The following is a 14867-nucleotide window of genomic DNA, read 5'->3' on the forward strand; positions in this document are numbered from 1 at the left end:
GGCGGAGAGAACTCTACAACGGGGGTTGGCGCGGGCTGCACGCGGATTTTCATTGGAACAAGATCGAGAGGTTAAGGTTGGCGAGGATGGCCATCATGAGGTCGTCCCCAATCTCGGCTTGGGCGGCGACCGCTCTCGAGGTTGGTCTCGAGGTTCGTTGGCTGGAGATGGCTCATGGGCGCGAGAGGGAAGGTCGGTCTAATGAGTGTGATTCTCGCTTGGTTGGGAGCGAGGTAAAGGTCGGCTTTGCGACCATGAGGTGAGATAGGCAAAGGGATGGTGAGCTCGAGAGTGAAGGCATGAACGCTGGTTTTGGTCATCGTGAGATCGACACCTCTCGTGAGATTGGTATGTTTCGTGAGATCGGTATCTCTTGCGAGGCTGCCCGTGGTGATGCTTTGTTAATCGGAGGGCGGAGCGACCGAGAATCTGCCGATCTGGATCCGGCTAGCTTTGAGACCGATCGGGAGAATGTGGAGCTGAGCGATGATGTCGGCATTGGTTGTCGCGAGCTTGGCGACACCTCTCATGAGGTCGGCACTTCTCACGGTGATGCTTTAGACGGTATCGATATTGATATTAGGGAATAGTGGAGTTTTGGTTTCAGCATCAAGGGTTTGACCGACGATCGTGATTTTGACGACATTCTTGAGTTTGGTGAAAAGTGGTGGTTTCATGGATCACCCATGGCTGTTACTGGAGGTAGAATGGGCACTCTGAGCGCTCCCAAAGTCGATGGTGTCTCGGTGCTTGTTCCTCTATTGTTGGAGTTAGTAGATTTGATTAAGGTAATCTTTTTTATGTTAGAGCGCTCCCCCTCCTTCTAGCGCCAGGTCGGCATGTCGCTTCGAGGTATTCGAGAATTTTAAAAGACTAGCTCTCGCGACATCGGCGAGTTCGTCATGAATTTTTTGGGTTAGTTCTAGGAGGGCTAGGGAGGTATCCTCGAGCCAAACTATTGGAGAGTTCAACCAGGTTATGAGCATGGTGTCGTTCGGCTCTCTGTTTGTCCTGGTTTTTGAGATGTTCGATGATGGTGACATGCAGTTGCATTTTCGTTAGGATAAGTACGTAGACGATGTCGCCACTCGTGCTCGGCAATAGCTGGAGCTAGGGTTTGACGATGCTCGTCACGTGCGGAAGCAAAAGGTTGAATTGGCACGCCCGGCGTTTGAGCAATGGTAATGTTGTTTTCTGGTGCCTTCGATCGTTGTTGCATGGTCGGCGTGCCGAGCGCTGGTAGCATGGTGGCAGCAGTTTATTTTTCACTTGCTTCCTCATCATAAAAGGTAAACTTTCTCTCTCTATTTTTTTATTTTTGTGTCTATGCTTTCTCTCTCTTCTCTCTTNTGTTTCGTGAGATCGGTATCTCTTGCGAGGCTGCCCGTGGTGATGCTTTGTTAATCGGAGGGCGGAGCGACCGAGAATCTGCCGATCTGGATCCGGCTAGCTTTGAGACCGATCGGGAGAATGTGGAGCTGAGCGATGATGTCGGCATTGGTTGTCGCGAGCTTGGCGACACCTCTCATGAGGTCGGCACTTCTCACGGTGATGCTTTAGACGGTATCGATATTGATATTAGGGAATAGTGGAGTTTTGGTTTCAGCATCAAGGGTTTGACCGACGATCGTGATTTTGACGACATTCTTGAGTTTGGTGAAAAGTGGTGGTTTCATGGATCACCCATGGCTGTTACTGGAGGTAGAATGGGCACTCTGAGCGCTCCCAAAGTCGATGGTGTCTCGGTGCTTGTTCCTCTATTGTTGGAGTTAGTAGATTTGATTAAGGTAATCTTTTTTATGTTAGAGCGCTCCCCCTCCTTCTAGCGCCAGGTCGGCATGTCGCTTCGAGGTATTCGAGAATTTTAAAAGACTAGCTCTCGCGACATCGGCGAGTTCGTCATGAATTTTTTGGGTTAGTTCTAGGAGGGCTAGGGAGGTATCCTCGAGCCAAACTATTGGAGAGTTCAACCAGGTTATGAGCATGGTGTCGTTCGGCTCTCTGTTTGTCCTGGTTTTTGAGATGTTCGATGATGGTGACATGCAGTTGCATTTTCGTTAGGATAAGTACGTAGACGATGTCGCCACTCGTGCTCGGCAATAGCTGGAGCTAGGGTTTGACGATGCTCGTCACGTGCGGAAGCAAAAGGTTGAATTGGCACGCCCGGCGTTTGAGCAATGGTAATGTTGTTTTCTGGTGCCTTCGATCGTTGTTGCATGGTCGGCGTGCCGAGCGCTGGTAGCATGGTGGCAGCAGTTTATTTTTCACTTGCTTCCTCATCATAAAAGGTAAACTTTCTCTCTCTATTTTTTTATTTTTGTGTCTATGCTTTCTCTCTCTTCTCTCTTTTGCTTGGTCTCCCTCTTAACCCTAAGCCGACGCAGTCCATCATCCTGTGTGAGATCGCCCATGGTCGGCCGACATGATCGTGTTAGTTCGATGGGTGATTATAGCGACCTTGAGATAGGTGAGGATGAGGTCGGAATTGTCAGAATCGGAGGTCGGCATTTTGAGCCGAGATCGATCGTGGGTGGCAATCACATGGAATCTCTGAGATCTGCGGTCGCAGGTTCCGACGAGGGTACTCACGAGATCAAAGCCACTTTTCTTGGGTCGACCTTAATCGAGGTAGATGCTGAGCTCGGCGGCGAGCGTAGGTCAGCGCAAACCACTAGCAGGTTTGACGAAGCGGTGTCGGAACACGGAACGATGGAGATTTCGATAAGCGGAGGTCGGCGCTGCTCTCTGGTTCTACCAATCGTGAGGTCGGCAATTATGGATCGGAGATGGTTAGTCGCTACAATACGGATCGAGGGAGCGATCTGGATTTGCTCGGCAAATCTGGTAGTTTTCGTTGTATTAAGAGAGATCAGAGAGATGCGAAGGAGGTCGGCATTTCCTTCATGGTCAGCACTTCCCTCGAGGTCGGCGACGCTGGAGCCGGAGGTCGGCACAATCGGGGACTTGCGTGTTCAACAACTTCTGGCGAGGTCGCCATTTCTCGCGAGGTCGCTTCTTCTCGCGAGATGAGCATCGCGCGAGCCGAAGGTCGGCACGATCATGGATTTGTAGGTCCGGACATTCCTCGTGAGGTCGCCACTTCTCGCGAGGTTGGTAACGCTGGAAGTCGGCGCGATCAGGGACTTACGAAAATTTCTTGTCTTCGTCCCCATCGTTGCTCTGTTGGCTGTTCGGAAGTGTTGTTGAGATCTTCGCTGGAATTCGTCATGAGTCTTGAATCTTCGTGGTAATGTAGACTGTCGGCTGATTCGTCAAAAAGAAGTGCTCTACTCTTGCCCCACGGTGGGCGCCAATTGTTTGTACTGGGGATTGCACAACACTAAGTAAATAAAGATTTTCGGGGAAAGAGTGAAGCTGGTTCTTTATTAACGATAATAACGTGAGGTCGTCACTAACACGAGTCAAGATTGAGCTCGTCAGTTCACAGGAGAACTAACAAGCTAATAATGACGAGCTCGGAAGCTGAAAGGGATTATACAAAAGATAATAACGGTTTTACACGCAAAGTATTGCTCTCTGGGTATTCTCTGGGGTCTGGATCCTTTTTCCAATAGATGTCTCGAGCTATTTATAAGCGAATGTAGAGTTAGGACACTCTAGGGTTTTCTGTGTGAAATCCCGAGATTGTCCTCCGAGGTTGACCCATTTCCTTCTATCTCTGGTGAGTCTTTGTTGGGCCGAGTTGGCATATGGGGCAAAGCCCATATCCAACACTTCCTATCTTAACATACTCGAGTGATGATAGGAAACGCCGAGGTCCAGATAAAACAACATTTCCTTGCCTCTCTTGATTGATGGTCATTAGATTTCTAAAGAAGCAATGGTCATATCTTTGACAGTTACATAAACGGCATTATAGTCATTTGTGTGCGGTTAGAGACTGTAAGTCAGGGGATATTATAGTCATTTTAGACGTGTTAAACCCTTGATATTAAAAAACAACCAAAAGCCCTTTCTCGCTACCGACAGAATACCTCGTCCTCCGTCGAAACAATGTGTTCCGTGAGCAACAAATTCTCTGGTAATCTTTCTTTTACATCCTGTCGTCGTTGAAAGATCTCGATTATATATATATAGTACACCTGCTCGATCTTTAGTTATCAAATTAGCTGACCTAAACGATCTATCATGGCGATTGTTATTTTTTTTTCTTGTTTCGTATAATTGCTTATGTTATTTTCCTAATCACAACCTCGCAGACGCTCAGACAGGCTCTTCTGGGACATGGATGCTTGCCCAATCCCGGTGAATCTTACTCCTGCGTCGATCTATGATAATCTCAAAATTTCTCTCGGGAATATTGGTTACACTGGTGAGATGTCAATCCGTGCTTATACATCTTCCAAGAGTCTGACGAACGCACAAGACTTTGAATCCGCCAATATCAAGCTTTCGCAAAAAGGTTATATTCCTTACACTTTTAAAAAACCCTATCCATGTTTTTTTTTTCCTTTCTTTCGATCTGATGATAGATGATCTCCATCGATATATATTTCTCTGTTTTCAGAAAATAACCGTGAAAAACATAGTGATATCTTGGTTGACATTTATGAGTGGGTAATGAGCAATCGTTATCAACTAACAAATATCTTGGTAATCTCACAAGACACCCCATACTACGTTGACTACTCCGACTTAGAGAAGCACGGAAACAATATTCTTTTGGCATTTCCTGAAGTCACATCAGGATTGTCTAGTCGTGTGCCTAGTGGTGTTCCAAGTTTTGTTTGGGTCTGGTCTAGCCTATCAAATGGAGGGAGTCCTTTCAACAACCACCTCCCAGAAGTTGGAACATTACTATGTGCTGCCTGTAAGAAGAAGCAGGCGAAGAAGAAAGCTCTTCACAAAAACCGTGAAAAAAAAACAAAAGGATTGAAGAAGAGAGCAACTACTCAATCACAAACCTCTTCACGGCCAAAACGTCGAAAGGCCCTAGGGGAAAGCAACGACTAAATTCTCAACACCAGATCAGATGTTGGAAACGAATGTGTTGTTTTCTTATGTTTTACGTTAAACCCTCTGCATGTGCAAAAAAAGCTATTCTCATATATCTCCGGCCTCCTTATTGGTGAGAGACCTTTTGACCCTTAACAAAATTTATTATTTACTGATCCAACCACCACCAATCCGAGTTATCTAATCAACCCACCTTTTGTAACAGGTTAGACTCTTGGTTTAGTCCTCTGATTTCGGGTTTAGTTGTCTGGTTTAAGTTAATTAGGACTTCTGGTTTAGTTATTTCATCTTTGTTAGCCACTCTCTCTGCAAAACTTAAATCAATCGAAACAAACAGCTTAAAGAATTATAGAACAAAGTAACGCACTCAAATAGCGGATCCAAGTTAGATTACCTCAAGAGTACTTGCAGAGATGGTCATATCTTTGACAGTAGAGATCCCAACGAGAAAATTACGAATCATAGTTCCAAAATTCTAAATTCTCACATGTGTAAATGGTTTAAGGCAACTAAACATCCTAACTTCCGTATAACTTTACGCGTAACAACAGTGTTGATCCATCGTCCCATGAGAGGTATCTCAGATTCATAATCATACTTCATTGTAAATTGTTGTAAGCATGAGTCACTGTTGAAATCAAGAAAGCTATCAACAAAACTCAAGAAGGTGTTGTAATCTTGGAAATCAGCATTGTCTAGGTCTAGTGGATAACACACTAGTCGTAACCGCATGCATCTTTAGTGGGAAGATGCAAGAGTACCTCACATGCACAGCAAACAATCTTGTAATTTGCTTATCCAATCAAATCCATCAGATCCTTTGACAAGAACACCACGAATCTCTCCATCTTCATCCATGAAAGGAAATAAATATCGAAATGATAAAAAGAAATCCTCAAAAAACTTAGAATGATAGTTTCGATCAGACAGTTGTAAAACAAGTCGCATTTACTCTACTTTTAATACGACACCGTTTTTATGGATCAGATTGTATTTGTAAGTCAGAAGATTAATTGCGCTTATAGTGGGCCTAAAATGGGGTCTGATGACGAGAGCATGTAGTTGTTGTGTTCCTTGTGGGACAAGCAAAAGGCTTCTCAGGAACTGTTTGGTCTTGAGACTACAAACGAGTATATTCTAATTCTATACTTGGATGATTTAAGGAAAAAAAATCAAAACAAATACAATAATCCTTGCATCGGTAAATTATGACAATGTTTACATGATCATGAGTCATGACTCATATTTCATCAGACGGTAGCAGCGAGAGCATGATGCACTAACAACTATATGGCTTATTATTTTTTACAATTTCCGACCAAACTTTTGTAATTATTTTTTCTTTTTGTTGATTAATAAATTTAACATTAAAAAAACTATATGGCTTATCGATTTTAAAGGCAACGTCAAAAAATATTGTGACACCATGGAGTTGTAGATCATAAAAAATGGGCAGTACATTATTCCACTCACTTAACCATTGCCATAATCTTTATGTGTTTGTTGAACATGCGAGGTTGTACAAGTGACTTTGGAGGCACATTTGTTCAATTCCGGTACAGTGATCCGAAATATCTTTGATCTGCTTCCATTTAGGTTTGTTTCTAGTGTGCAAACCCAAACAAAATAAATCTATTAAAAATTTATGTCTAACTTTTCATCTTTACTAAATAGCTTTCAAAATCAAATAATTTATAGTCTTTTAAATCCACCATATACCGAGAGAGGTTTGAAAAGCCTTGGCTATCTAAGTATCGAAGATGACATTTTAGGACGTGTTAGGGAGGACACCTTAACAAAAGCAGCTGTGAGAAATTTGAAGAAGGCTAGTGGAATTAATATCTCGGTTTTTTTTTAACGAGAACTATGTAGATGTGTGGATCAATGAAAAAATGTTAAGAGTGGTGTATTGAGCATGAAAACATAGTCCATTTGCTACTTATTTCTAACGAGAGACGGATAGCTTTGATGGTGAGTAGATTGGTCACTGATCGGTATAATGTGCTTCTAGCTCATATACTTTAAGCTCCGAACGAACTGACCAAAGCTGTTATGGGAAGAATCAATTGGGGTGCTCTAGTTCTCCATGGTGAAGGTAATTCATCAAAAGAACTAATAATTTGGGACACATAAGAATAGTCTTTAGATGATTTTTGTTATCTAAAAAGTGGGGTTTAATTTTTTTCATTATTTCAGGAAAACAAACGGAAGTAGAAGCTAATTAGATCCGAAAGTTTGCAAGAAGTCAATCACTCTCTGGTGGTTGTAACAAGAAGAAAGCTCTGTTTCTGTTTTGTTTATTGCATTTTGACGACTTTCACGACAAAAGGAGTAATTTGGGCTGTGAAATATTCCTAATTAATTTTCACTAAGATACCATTAATTAATGTGTCATGTGGATCATCGTTTATAGGAGGAGAGTGCACCAGCAATCCTTTGTTTATTATCCTAGTCCGTAAGATTCTTGTGGTTTGAGACACTATGTTTCCAACATGTCTGAGTTAAATATATAATGACAAAAAAACACTAAATAATTATTTAGTTTTGAAAATAAATATTTATTTCGTTTTGAAAATAAAAATACATTAAATACACTAAAAACAATCATTTGTGATAAAAAAAAATTCTAAAACATCATCTGTATTCTAATACAAAGGGAGTATTAAACAGAGACTTTATCATGTGTATATAAATCAAGGTTTTTTTTAATGCTCTATCTCTACCCAAATCAATCTTCTCTAATGGCTTCTATCAGCTTATTCGAGTATTTTCTTTTGCTTTATCATCGAGCCCTTTTCTCATCTTCTATTACTTCATCAGCAAGAAGTCCTTTACATTACGTACATATCAAGAAGTCCTTGGCTCAATCTTGGGATGCTTCCAGACTTGATTGCAAGGCTTCGCCAGCTCGATGATCTAATTTAAAGTTTTTACATAAAGAAAAATCCGTAAACGTTGTGGCGTACAGTTAATACGAGGTGTGTGGGTGCCAACCAAAAAAAAGTTTTAAAACAAAAACAAAGGGTCAACCTTCGCCTATCATATCATCATCACTGACTATATAAATCTCGTATTCAGCCTCTTTGTCTTCTCCAACACATTAACTCTTCTATTCCTCTCTCTCTCTTTCTAAGAAATAGCTATAGTTGTACTTTTACCAGAGCTTCTAGTGATCCTAGCAGATATCTAGAATTGACCATCATATAACATATCTCATTTCAACAGTAACATAAACAAACACGACAAATGATTTAAATTAACAAGTGTAAGTGGAACATCAGAATCCGAAATCAATCAAGCAAGAAGCAAAATGACACTGAATCTTCCATTCTTTCATTGATCCTTCAACTGAAGATCCTGCAAAGGAAACACACAAAACTAATCAGAGAGTGTTAATTTGGAATCTGTATCTTAATTTTGACTTGAACATTCAGTAGCTCTGTAGAAAAAGGAAGATAAAGCCACTGCCTTTCGTTGAGGACATACCACAGTACCGTGCTGCAGATCCACCAACATTGCCTCTGCCTTTCGTTGTTCCTCCTTGCTACATAAGCCGGCCAGCATACCATGGAAAGTGATGTCATTACGAGCCACACCACAAGAAATCATTTTTCGTCGAAAATGTTTAGGGCACCATTAAGATCACCCATTTGACAAAACCCATGAATCAAAGTGGTATAAGTAACTGTATCAGCAACTATTCCTCTTCGATGCATCAGGTAGAAAATCTCCAGTCCATCGTCAACCCTTTTAGCCTTACAATAGCCATTAATAAAAGGGTAGTATAAGTGACTACGTCCGGAGAGCAGCCCTTGGTTGCCATCAAATCAAACATGCGCTTGGCATCATCTAGACGGTTACATAGATTACAGCATTAGCTTTGATGTGGCGTTCCTCCATCTTCCTAAGCAGATTCATGGCAGATTCAGTGTCACCCATCTTACACAATCCGTTTACAATAGTTCCGTAAGTAACCTCGTCAGGTTCATGACCATTTTCAACCATCCGATCAAGCAGAGCCGTTGTTGCTTCGAGCATTGGGTGTTGAAGGTCACGACATTGGGTGTTTCAACCATATGATCAAACAAAACTACGGCTTCAGAGATCCTTTCTTGGAGACATAACCCGTGGAGCAGCGTTGTAAACGTAACAACATCAGGCTGGAAACCAAGTTTACTGATCTTTCCAAATGTAAGATAAAGCAAATGACAAGTTATGACAGCTGCAGAAACATTTCATCAAAATAATAATAAGCCGCAAAAGTTTTGGTACGAAATATTACAAACCAAAAGAGCTCCTTGAGCTGAGACCTGAGAGAGTTATTTGATATTTATATATATACTAAGTCACTCTCGTTTCTTTAGTTTCCAACACCAACAGGTCCAACACAGTCGCTGTCCAGTTTGATCTTCTTACTTGGTGTTTCAGCTTCCTCATCTTCCTCTTCTCCTTCTTGTTCTTCGGACTCTGTGTTTCCTCCAGAAGACTCTGCTGCGTCATTGCTTGGTTCATCAACGGCTTGAGACTCTTCATCTTTCTTCTTCAGATTCTCAATCACCTCCATCAGTTCTCTGTTCACCTGTTTTATCAAGCATTTATATGTTATAGCCAAAGTTATTACATTGGGAATTCCGACAAAATTGGTAACAATTAAGAATGTACAAGAAGATGCGATGAAATTGTTTTAACCTGTGGGTTCTGGAGAAACTCAGAAAGGTCAGTAGTGCAACAATGGCAGGTCATGACATTCTTCTTTGCACGTAGGGTGCGCCCACCCCTGCTTCTCTCCCGCACTTGAGCTACCCCAGCAAATTTAGCTTCTAAGCATCCCTTGCAGAAGTTGTGAGCACAAGGCGTTGTCACTGGGAGACTCATCACTTTCTGACAGATTTGGCAGTTGAACTCTATGTCAAACCAGAAAAATAAAACACAATTAACAGTTATGGATGGTGCTCTAGATTACAAATTTACAACAACACAAGTGACAGTCGATGTTATACCTTTGCGAAGTTTGTCCATCATAGAATTCTTTCCTCTTTTCCTAACGATCTTCCTATACTCAGGATCCAGAGCAGCAATACACTTTTTACTAGCAGGTGGAGACTTCATCCATTTCCAACGACCATCAGCTTCCTAATCAATGAAAAATGTATACACAGGCACAAGGAGAAAGGTTACAAATAATGAACCAAACCAAAGAAGAATATATGGTATCTGCTCAAGCAAAAAAAAAAAGCTCTACAAACATCGAAATCCCATGATGGCTTCTCCTTTCTCACAAACAGTTCAGTAGCTTTCTTCAGCTCAGGAATAACAGGCAATGGTCTTGGACGATCACCAAGCACATCACTGCAGTATAGTTCAAAAACCTCCTCATAAGGCATTAAATATAGCAAATATAGAAATAAGGCACCTTCCGAAAGAAAATATATATCAAACCTGGCCCATGGAGCTGCCTCATTGTCACATCGGACAAACAGGTAACGGCAGACCTTAAAAGAACCCTATGGAAAACAGACGAGTAGGTCAGGAAAAAAACAACTCAGCTCAAAAGGTATAGCCCGTATAGGTGAACAATTAAGAGAGTTATCTATATATCTGAACCTGTATTCCAACTTTTCGCCAGCACTTCTCAATCCTATAAACCCCATCATATCTCACTCCTTCCTCAGGGGCATATGCTGAACGCTTCTCCTTGTGAGACCTGAAAATTGAAGCGTCAGGATAACATTCTGCTCATAGTATATCAGGATAACGTACATCCAGCTTAAGCTGAGCACAGCCCTATGATATACAAATCTATTCTTATTCAATAAAGAAAGCAAATTTTGACACAGGAGCATCTTATTTCACCTATAGTTAGACCGCAAAAAAAGTGAGAAATATAACCTGACAACTCGGACAGGATAGCCCATTTTGCAACTAATTCTTAGAGCTTCATTCATTTTCTCAAACTTCTGGTCAAAAGACTGTATCTTGTTAGTTCTTTTGTTTCCACTGAGATCCCTTCCACCACTGCAACACACAATCAAATATATTAAGGCAAATAATTATGTAATAGTCAAAGCACCAAAGGATAAGAGTAAGTAAAGCAAACCTTCCAGTGTAGAGGAACCATTCACCGTGGTCTTCATCATCTTCATACCCACCAGAGAGAGCAACTGACTGAGCACCAAAACCAGATTGCCCAGCGATTCCAGCAACATGGGGGAAATGAGCACCCCATTGCCTACAATCCTGTCTGTCATCCCAAGACTCACCAACCAAGACACCTTTCTTTCTAGTGGGATCATTATCCGCTGTTATTGGACCAAAATAATCACCTGGTATAGTAACATATATCTTACCACTACAAGCATTAGCTTTCCCAGTCTTTTTAGCCCGCGAGGTAGTAAACGCCTTATCAGGCCTGTCCTGGTTCCGGATGAAATGCTGAACTTTGGTTGCAGTTGCATCAACAGCACAGTTTGAAGCCTTTGCTAAACGAATAGCAGAGACTAGAGCTGAGTTGATACGGGGATTCTGCGCCACGTGTTTCGGAATCTTGCCTCGGCATGTCATACAAGTTAGATTCCCTTGACCTACCCATTTCTCAAAACATTTCAAACAGAAGTTGTGCCCACACGGTGTCTACAACAACAACAACAACCAAGTACATAATAATAACTCACATTAGTCTCTCATACTCTAATAATAATCATAAAACACAATTGAATGCAAATAGAGCAACAAGCATTGAAGATTCAAAAACCAAAGACTCAAAACACAATCACAAGCATTGAAGATTCAATACTAGTCTCAAGATCTAACTAACCGTGATAGGTCTTTCAGGCAATTGAATGCAAATAGAGCAACACACAGCTTCAACATCGTTCGACTTCTTCTCGTCTTCTACATCGTCATTAGCAGCACCACCACCACTCATGAGTCGCTGCCTTTTTTTGGCTTTATCAGCTTCAGTCAAGGTCATATCAGCCTCGATCGCACGGACCGCTGCTACAAGAACTGAACCGGGAACCGGAACGGCGGAATCGACGATATCGCCGGAGCAATCGGGACACTGCCACTCTCCTCCGGTGGAAGAAACGAGCGATTCGGGGAGGAGACACGCCACGTGCCATGGAGTGACGCACGTGCTGCACGTGAGCGACTCTTCAGCAGGAGGAGTGGCCTTGCACCGCATACACACACCGTCTCCGTCGCAAGGAACCTGAATCTCAATCGCCATTGTTGAATCGAGTGTGAGAGAGATTGGTGTTATCGAGATTTGGGGGAAATTATAAAAGGAGAGAGCGGCGGGTTTTGAAAATATTTGGGGGAGTTGAAAAGCGAGCGTCTTTTTTAACAAAATGAAAAAAAAAAATCTCACAGTTTTGATAATATCGTGATTTTATTTTCCTTAAGAGGTGTGGTGGTATGGCCCTATGGGTCAATATTTTATTATTTAACATTATTTTCGTCACATGTTTATGAGAATTTTTATTGGAACTGCTGATAAATATGTAGTTTAAGAATAGAGACAATTTATTTATTATATTAAAAATGATATTTTTTGCACCATTTTATTAAAATGATTAAGGTGTAATTTTGAAAGTGTACCGATAAATATGTGATGATTTTAAGAAAAAGAAAAAAAACAAACAAACAAAAGGTAAGTTATGAAATGGTGTTAGTGGTTTGGTGGAAAGTAATGGTTTTCTCTAGTTTGCAAAACAGAATTATATGTATGTCCTACGGGCATAACATCTACCATTGGATTCAAAAAGGCGTAGGCTTCTGGCAATTTGGCGACTAAAAAAATGCTTGAAAAAATGGCAGAATTAAAACAAATACAGATCAAATTAAATATATTAAGCATAACAAAAATTGGTGTTCTTGTGGATAATTTAATTTTGATTGAGTTATTAATATATTTTTTATATAAGGAAAAAATAAAGAAAGATAGTCTAAAAAGACTTTGTTGAACTTACTCAATCAAAAATCCTTTCATTCTCTTATGAGAATTAAAGAAATAATATTTTCATACAATATCTTAATTGAATTCTATGTAATGATCAATAAAGTAAGTTTTATTTGCTATCTACACGTGTTAAAACTCTAGCACCGACGTAACCTATATTTAATTTTGAATTGACGAACAACCAATAGGAATATTACTCTTTTAGTAGTCTTGAATAAAAAGCGAAATGGGGCGTAGCCAAGCGGTAAGGCAACGGGTTTTGGTCCCGCTATTCGGAGGTTCGAATCCTTCCGTCCCAGAGTATAGTCATTACCGAATCAATCTTCTATTGCCTTTGTACACCATCTTTCTCTTTCTGTTTAAAAATCCAATCTTTTTTAAGAATAAAATATTGAAATGAAAAGAAGAATAAACTTATTTTTCATTATTTTAACCGAATTCAAAAAAATCTATATTTATAGATATAAATATAGATTTCTATTCAAACTAATATGGGATTCATTTGAATTCTGACTGAACCTTTACGCGTAAATTCACTATTCCATTCATAGAGAAAGAAAAGGTATCGATTACGATATACTGACTGAACTATGACTATTCATGATTCCATAATTGAATCAATTACACAAACTAGAGGAATGTTATGGTAAAACATCGTTTAAAACGATGTGGTAGAAAGCAACGTGCGACTTGAATTGAAGGACCTGATCTGCTGTGGATTTTTTCATCCGCCACTTTTTATATTTTTATATAGGAATATAGGTGCTCTTGGCTCGACATTTTGTATTCTATTTTACTCGAGTCCTACACCTTTTTGGAATATAAAAAAGAGGATGTGAAAGACTCGTATATAGCTTGATATCAAATTTTATCTACTCTTATCTTTCACTTCCATCATATTTATTTTGATTTATTAGTATTCCTCCTAAGATACGAATACTAAAAAAAAACCTGCGAACAACTATTATGTTTTATAATAATAAACAAATTTATGAAAAAAAATTTGGATCTCGATTATATAAATTCGAATTTTTTTATAAATACAAAATTTTACTGTATAGAAAAAAATACTGTATATAAAATAGAAAATAATATATTAATTCTGAATAAAACTAATATATATATTATTATATGAATAATTTATTCATCATAAAAAATGAAAGGCCATAAAAAGTGGGTCTAAAAAAGTATAAAAAGATTTGAGATTATCTTAACGGGCTTAGTTTTCATTCATTGTATGAACTAACAAACCAAGGGGTTAAGCTTTTTTATTGATTTTTTCTATTCGTTTCACTATATGAAAAATTCATAATCATATTGACAACATTGTATGGACCAAATATAATTCTCTCATAGATAAATGGATCTATTTATCCCTGACGCACACACGACTGGATTTTTTTCTTTATTCTGGTTGTATCTACATATTTGCAGTACGTTCTTTTTTTGTTTTTTGGGGTTGCTAACTCAACGGTAGAGTACTCGGCTTTTAAGTGCGACTAGCATCTTTTACACATTTGTATGAAGAAAAGGATTCGTCCAAATCTGCGGTAGAGTTTGTAAGACCACGACTGATCCTGAAAGGAATGAATGGAAAAAATAGCATGTCGTATCAAGGGAGAATTCAGATAACATTTTTTTGCTTTCCTGATCGGTACAACCCTTTTTTGATGTAAAAAAAAAAGAATTCCAATTTGGGTCAAGTGAATAAATATAAATGGATGGATAAAAAACCAGTTTTCCTTATTCCAGGAAAAAAAAAAGAAACGAGCTTCCATTCGTAATTTGAAAAATTACCCAAACTAATTAAATGTTAAAAATAAATTAGTGCCTAATACGGGTATGGGAAGGCATTTTTTTCTTGCGTGTTATTATCAATTTTTTTCATAAGTCCTAATTATTTTTTTAACTAGTCCATTTGGATTAGGTT

At 39.7% G+C, this 14867-nt stretch overlaps 1 protein-coding gene across 1 annotated transcript; it reads right to left on the bottom strand.

Annotated features, from left to right (window-relative positions):
• LOC104750808 (E3 ubiquitin-protein ligase ORTHRUS 1-like) lies at positions 9135-12331 on the bottom strand. The gene is made up of 9 exons (XM_010472657.1): positions 11792-12331; positions 11075-11607; positions 10867-10992; positions 10582-10681; positions 10417-10481; positions 10224-10326; positions 9978-10110; positions 9667-9881; positions 9135-9556 (listed from the first exon to the last, which is right to left on the bottom strand). The coding sequence occupies exons 1-9, from the start codon at positions 12203-12205 to the stop codon at positions 9338-9340; spliced, it is 1908 nt and encodes a 635-aa protein (XP_010470959.1). The 5' UTR covers positions 12206-12331; the 3' UTR covers positions 9135-9337.

Source organism: Camelina sativa, chromosome 16, assembly GCF_000633955.1.
Source record: "Camelina sativa cultivar DH55 chromosome 16, Cs, whole genome shotgun sequence".
Taxonomy (NCBI): Eukaryota; Viridiplantae; Streptophyta; class Magnoliopsida; order Brassicales; family Brassicaceae; genus Camelina; species Camelina sativa.

What these genes read in the sequence shown, in the direction of transcription:
- LOC104750808 (XM_010472657.1), bottom strand. Translation starts at nt 12,205, where the DNA reads ATGGCGATTGAGATTCAGGTTCCTTGCGACGGAGACGGTGTGTGTATG. An exon ending in TGCCTGAAAGACCTATCACG is followed by an intron (nt 11,608 to 11,791) that starts GTTAGTTAGATC and finishes TTGTTGTTGTAG; the next exon opens with ACACCGTGTGGGCACAACTT. An exon ending in AGTTTCTCCAGAACCCACAG is followed by an intron (nt 9,557 to 9,666) that starts GTTAAAACAATT and finishes TTGATAAAACAG; the next exon opens with GTGAACAGAGAACTGATGGA.